Raw genomic sequence first — 7,500 nt, forward strand, 5'->3', positions numbered from 1 at the left:
TTTAAATGCTCCATGGCTACTGTTGAAGTGTCAAAACATAATAGATAGGATTTTCTTTCAGATATTCTTTTGATTCTTCATTTCCAATGTCATGAGTGTCTTCTCTGATGGTTCTTGGTGGCTCTTGGTGGTTCACAACTGGCATGAAGAGACGCACCCAAAATTACCCCCATCATTGAGAAATTTCTAGATGAAACTGCATTGCAAAATGACTTGCTACCAGAATCTTCCTCCAGTGCATCCCATAGCAAAATAATTGCAGTTGTAGATGGAATTGTCTTTTCTAAAAGCTCATAAATTAACAATCGTCACACTGAAGGATCTCAGCCAAGTTTACTATGAATGATTGACAATTTCCCAAAGAACGTTGAAGTAGTTCGGTTGTTTGAAATGGCTTAGAATGGAAATCATGAAGTTCAGTTATATAACTCAGCGCTGTGGTCTATGAGGACATCTAGCGCCCAGGAGCAACCGGGGTAGCCCAACAGTTGCACAATCAATTGAAAGTTTAAAGAGCTTGGACTGCGAGAGGGGATTAAGGAAGTAGGAATAGAGGTAATGTAAAACGATATAAGACAAGGGCAGCTAGGGACAAAGAAACGCTGAAAACACCCTTAATTAATTCCTACAGTGCACCATGTGAGGTGCACTGACGGCACAATCTCCTACAAATATTTCTATTTTCCAGTTATAAGTCTGACTTTATATAGAGTACAAGCAATATTAAGACTTCAAGGGAATGACCTAATTCAGTACCTTATTCGATATGATAGAAAGATGAATGTAGAAAAAAAAAAGAATTGTATAACACTAAAAAAGCAAAAAAAAATCTGATTTACTGGAGCACTTGGCAGAAAAAAACTCTGGACTATACCAAAAGTTTACCAAAGCTGGTCATCACTTCAGAATCAGAGCAAACTTAGAGTATCAGAATTTTTAGGGTTTTGAAGAGAACATCCACGAGGAAGCAAACTGTTGATGATGTCTTTCGGTGCATGTAGGTAGCCAAAACTCAGGTAATGTGAAAATAACAGGCTTGTCCCCTGACACAGATGTCCTGGTCCAGGCTATTGTCCTTATCATTTGTTGTCAAATAACACGTCTATCTAAATGTCATCGTATATTCTGCAATAAAGCTAATTAGAGGTATACTAAGTTTAGAAAACGCTAAAAGCCTTGCCATAATTTATTGCCTTCTTTTGGGCGGATGGTGCTGAAAAGTTTGCAACATCGGGCAAAGTTACCTGGTTTAATCGATCTCTGACATTGACAGTGACAACTCAAGCCTTGAGTATTGTATCGACTGACGGCAAGGCAACAGAACAAGATATGGCAATTTTCTGGAAATCAGGGTAGAAAGTGATAAGCTACCATTTACAAGCAGCACGTTCTTAGGCTAAGGTTTGGGGACAAGCTGGCAATAATCGGCTAGTAAAATGATAGTGGCTGTCAGATGAGACCGTTTACCACTGATTCACTGTTTACCTACACCAAAATCTAAGTGTAAGAGAGATTGTTCGCAGAAAGGCGTTCTATCTGGTCACAGAGTTCACTATACACTGAGCTTTGGCTGAGAATTACGCAGTGTGAGAATGTTGCAGAATCGGCTAATGAAAACCAGCATTCGGAAGATTGTCATGATAACATTAGTAGTCGAGAGAGAGAGAGAGAGAGAGAGAGAGAGAGAGAGAGAGAGAGAGAGAGAGAGAGAGAGAGAGATTCTTAGACAATTGCAATTAATATAATTGTTTTTCCTATCATATTTAACATAGTATTGATTTTATGTAACAAGTATGTGAACCCTATGTCTTTATTAATTACAACCACATGTTATAAGATAGCTTGTCTTTCGGCAAAGACCTTATTATGAAAAAAGTATGTTCGTTTTTTTTTACAGAAGCTGTGGGTGCCGTGTAATTTTTATTGTACAATGACAGGATTTCATAAGTAGCTTTAGATATATTTCATTGCAAAGCCAGAGAGATGGAAAACACTTCTTAATATTGTTTATACTGTATATACACATATATGCATTTAAGAGTTTTTATATTATTCTCTTCCTTTGTGACCACTATTATACAGAAAGGAAATAACAAAAACATTGTACGCCTTAAGTTCGAATTTAGAAATTTCTTTTTGGGAAGGTCGCGTTTACTCAGAGATTTTGTTCATGCTCTTTTAAAATGGAAATAGTTCTAGGTTCAGCAGAGATTTTGGGTAATAAATCAGAAGTTTGGGAATTTTTACGTAGTCATTTCTTTTTCTGGGTAATTTTTCGCAGTTCTGGATATCTCCTTTAATTGTTCGTTTTTTTCACTCAATTTGATATGAAATTCTTTTGGATAATCGTTTGCGATTTGTATGTATGAATGGCCTTACATGACCTACTAATCCGGCATTAGTTCTCAAACCCTTCATAAAACCTTTGACATAATACCATTTATCAATATTCCATTAACCATTTTGTGTAAAAACCAGACATATGCTCGTACACTTAAAAATTTGCAGTAAAAAAACGGTAAAACTCCTGGAATAAATATTGCCAGGCATTTACCGTTTTAAAAAGGGATACATTAACATGAAAAAGTGATATTACGGTCACCAACCCGTAAAAGATAATAACAAAGTAGGGTAAAAATTACGGTCGCCTGTATTTTATTGAAATACGGCTGAGAACAGTATATTTTTACGGAGAATTTCCGATTAAGGTTATGGTTATTTAAACAGTGTATCTAAAAGAATTCATATTCTAAAATAGCTTCTCTAAAAGAAAGGGGGTCGTTTTCAGCTCAAAATATCTACTTAACAAATGTGTAGTAAAGATTCAAATTAGTCCAAACAGTTATATGCAGTTATTTATTTGGTTTAATAACTGGATTATTTAATTTTGAAGATATGTTTCCAGCGTTGTTCTGTAAGTTTGGATCAAGTTATACCCCCCCCTTTTTTTTTATACCTCAGAACTTTTGAACACCGAATAAATCATGATGTGCATCATGCATGATGCACTTTGTAATGTACGTGCATATCATACACGCTCATACAATGTAATGCTATTACCTTTTCATCTCTCGCTCTTCCCCACACTGATAATAGAAAAACCTGTTTAAGCTTGCCATTGTATATTTGATATTGCTGAAATTTTTGTGCCATTGTTGCTCTCAACCGTTAGTACATAAGTTCGGTACTTTGTCAGAAAAAAAAGTCAGTTATGTCCAGGCCATCATTTCGTTAAGACCCTTATCAGTCTGTCACACTGGTGACTCCCAGAGTGACCGCTGCTTGCCCGCCCTCCTGCTGACGGCTGAGCCCTACTCTTTTATGATGCTACCGAAGGAACCAGTTTTTACTCAGACCGCATCAATGAAACTGCCTCCCTACACCAGTATAGTAGCTTTTGCCTTTACAACCAAGGGGATGTCCCCATAGAGTATGAGGTCCTCAAAGCATGCTTCATGGAGAAGTACTCACCATCGCCAGTCACCCTTATAGGCAAGCTTTTAAAGCACTCAAACAACTATTGGGGAACCAAAAGGCTTCACTCCCCCCCTGGAAAATTACCAGTATTGCTTGCCTGCAACCTGCCATAGATGTTTCTCCTCGGGAAGTGAACCTACTTTGTGTCCTTTGGGTACGGCGTCTACCTGAACCCTTACGTTCCACCATCCACGATGTCGATACCTTGCCTATGACGAAACTGTTGACCTACGTTGACACCCTTATAGATAGTCACTTCACCACCTTTAAGACCTACATCAATGCCTCCATTCCCAATGAAGAGGACAACCATTCAACATCAATGAAAGCTGAGGTGAATGGGATGTGGGATGTACTGTAGCAGCAACAAAGCTGCCCACCACTCACATATGCAGCTCCTCTCTTATGCCCCAATTAACAACCTCTACAGCCACTTACTGATGCCCTTCGTCTGTAGTTATGCTACTACAACTCCAGATTCGGGGCTGCTGTAAAGATATGTGCAGACGGTTGTCAAGGGCCAAAAACTTGTAAGTATACTATATCCTTTTTGGTGGCGACCTCCCTTGTCAATAATCTTTCTACTTATATGATGCAGATACGGGCGGGCCATTTTTGGTAGACACTGGTGTTTGCTGTTTCCCTCTACTAATGTCACTCTCCAGCCTACTGATATCCAGCTGGTAGCTGGCATCGGATCTGAGATTCCGACTCATGGGTAGGAGACACTCACACTATCTTTTGAGAGGGCCAAATACTGTTGGAAATTCCTCGTTGCTGACATAACATTGCCACTACTTGGTGCATTCCTAGCACATTTCCACCTCCTGATTGATGTAGCAGACTCATATTCATTAACCCCTCTTCAAAACACCCTCTCTGACCTCGCACTCCGCATCAGCGCACCTACGAATGCCTATGTCCACCTCCTCACATCGTACTTAGAAGTATTTTGACCAGAACTTCGACAAATGCCTATGTTTGATTTCCTCCATGGCCTCTCACATCCCTCAGCTGATATACTGCACTGCTATTGAAGACAAAGTTCATTTAGCACGGCATTACTAAGGATACTAAGGATTAGGTCAGCGTCTGTACTTCATACTAAACTTCAAAACTACATCAACACACGGTGGGCACTTTTCCTCAAACGCGTCATTTTGCCTACATTCATGTTGATGTAGTAGGTCCCCTACACACATCACAAGGACACCGTTACTGGTTTACCATCATTGATTGCTCCACTCATTGGCCTGAAGCAATCCCCTTATAAACTGCAACATTTGCCTCATGTACATTCATCTTACTATCTGGGTGGATATTGAGATTTATTATCCCTAAGCATATTACTTCTGGCAGGGGTACCATTTTCAGCTCTCACTTGTGGATATCATTAGAAAATCTCCTGGGCATCACCATACATCAGACAACCGCCCACTATCCTGCAGCTAACTGAATGGTTGAACCTTTTCATTGCATCCTCTAACCAGTTTACTCAGCTTTCCTGGGCTCTCCTGGGACTAAGGACCCCTTTTGAGGACGCTTTGGTTGTCTAGGCAGCTGAAATGGTGTATGGGGACCAGTTGGTTATCCCTGCTGTAGGGCAGGGTGCCTTACTTCACATGTAATGCTTTTCAGGGGGGCGGGAGCCATGTAACGCATATGTATTCCCTACGCAATCATACACTATAATACTATTGCTTTTATATCTCTCGCTCTCTCCCACACTGATAATAGAAAAACCTGTTTATGCTTGCCATTGCATGTTTCTCATTGTTTTGTGCGATTGTTTTCCACAACCGTTTGTATATATGCTCGTTATCTTGTTTTAATAAAAGTCTGCTATGTCCAAGATGTCTTTTCGTTAAGACTGCCACAAGTTTAATCCGGACGTCTCCTATTCTCTTGGAATTTTCCTTTGGATTAGCAGCATTACTAGTCTTTGGATGACAAGGGATATATCATTTTTGAAATTTATTTGTTTCAAATCATTGTTATCAAACGTCCAATGCGTACCACAGCTAAAATGTCACAATCTTTGGTATACAAGTTTGACTATATAATTTTTCTATAATAGCTTTGATTCTCTTTTCTTTAATGGGAGGGAGTAGTTATGGAGTGTCACTGTATATTTGACATGAATTCTTTTTATTATAGATATATGTATTATTTTACAGTATATTTATTTGATATATCCATCTGTATTTAATAATAACCCCAACTTCTCTGAACCGTTATATATCTTTTTTTCACATATACATTTTGTGTAGTAAGAAAGCATCTTAAATTCTTGATCATTTCAAGTAAAGCCATCAGAGGAAACATAATTAGGCTACTATTCACAGTTCATCTATGGTTTCAAATTGGCTAGAAGGCTTGACAGCCTATTCTCATTGACCATCACTTACATTTCAGCTACTTTGTCAGAAGAGTTCCGTTCTTCCTTTGATCTTAGGGTAACTAAAAAAAAGTAATGAAAAAAAAAGTACACCCTCACGTTATAGGTTGTGACGTAAGCGCATTTTGATAGAATATAAACCGTTGTTCACTACTCCTGCAAAGACCGTCATTTAGCAATATTTTTTTTCTAATTCTTTGACCATCGTCTGCCTCCTCCCACAGGTTTCGTGGATGAGACACGAAGACCTCCACATCCTGACTGTGGACAAATACAAGTACAGCACTGACAAAAGGTTGTCGGTGATCTTTAACGAGGCAGACCAGGAATGGATCCTACAAATCCAGTCGGTCAAGCAGGAAGACACCGGACTGTACGAGTGTCAAGTCTCCACCAAACCCGTTCTCAGCTTCATCGTCAGTATGAATGTTGTGGGTAAGCAAATTCCTCTTCATCTAGTTCAAGGATTATGCTGTTTCCCCATTTGTTCACTGTAAATAGTATCTGCATGCCTGTATGGTAGGCAACTATATTGTAATTGTTGAAAGAAACAAATCGTTCCAATTATTCATTCATAACAGAGATACGAGAATTGGAAGTGAGGTAAGCAAAGTCCTTGTTTGTATTTAGCATCATAGTTCCCTCTTTTGTCGACTCACTCCCATCATAATTTCTATAGTTCGTAAAATTAAAGCAAGCAGTTGCATAATATTTTATGCCTAAATGTTAAAGTTTTACAAAATCACAATCAATTCCCAAACAATAATTTACGGATGAATGGTGAGTGGTACTGTATCCTTCATCATAAAGATTTTTTTTTTCAGATTGCTTCAAGTTTTTTTTTTTTTAATATTTTCAAACATTGTTGACAAATGAAAGAGCTAAATCAACAAATCTTTATTTTCAGGTGCTGAAGGTTTTATCACTAGCATGTGGGTCCTTTTAGAATATAATAAAAACCATATATAGAATATGTGTTGAGACATCGAAAACTAGAACTAGGATAGTAACAATAGTTATAAAGTAGTTTCATACGATTACTCGTAGATATAAAGGAACACTCCAATATCTCAAGAATCTGGACCACGTTGAACTAACAGCAAAAATAATTTCTTTTCAGGAGCCCATTTGACGTCAGCATATGAAGATCATATAATCAACATTTGCTGTTCCAGAATCTTATTTTCAAACGTTATTGTAAAAAATATATTTTTGTATTTTTCTCCTCTATGATTCTTGCAAGTGGCTTATTGTTATGCTTATGATAAGCTCATAATACTGACGTGCAATTTTGTAGGTATGAATATTCTTTACCAATGCTTTCAACAAAATTTTCACATATCTGATTAACACCTTCGAAAACTATACCATCTATATTTTTTGGGGGAATTCTTTTATTCGGAGTTATATATAAATTTTCATATAATCTACTTATCACTATGAAAATATCTACAGTATATTCATTCAAGCGACTACATTGCAGTAAGATATTTTGGTCATCGTTACTTTAATGTTTTAACCATTTTGATCAGCTATATTTATTTCCATACAATGAGGTTAACACTATATATACATATATAAATAAATATGTATATATATATATATATATATATATATATATATAT

The 7,500-nt window shown here is 37.5% G+C and overlaps 1 protein-coding gene across 4 annotated transcripts in view; it reads left to right on the forward strand.

Moving 5' to 3' along the window:
- Positions 1–7,500, forward strand: part of LOC137615287 (uncharacterized) — a 317,326-nt gene that overhangs the window by 219,433 nt on the left and 90,393 nt on the right. For all 4 annotated transcript variants that reach the window (XM_068345024.1, XM_068345022.1, XM_068345025.1 and 1 more), the window contains one exon: positions 6,100–6,310. In XM_068345024.1, the coding sequence (XP_068201125.1) occupies positions 6,100–6,310 (211 nt within the window). The remainder of the gene's footprint in view (positions 1–6,099; positions 6,311–7,500) is intronic.

This window comes from Palaemon carinicauda, chromosome 21 (genome assembly GCF_036898095.1).
Source record: "Palaemon carinicauda isolate YSFRI2023 chromosome 21, ASM3689809v2, whole genome shotgun sequence".
Classification (NCBI taxonomy): Eukaryota; Metazoa; Arthropoda; class Malacostraca; order Decapoda; family Palaemonidae; genus Palaemon; species Palaemon carinicauda.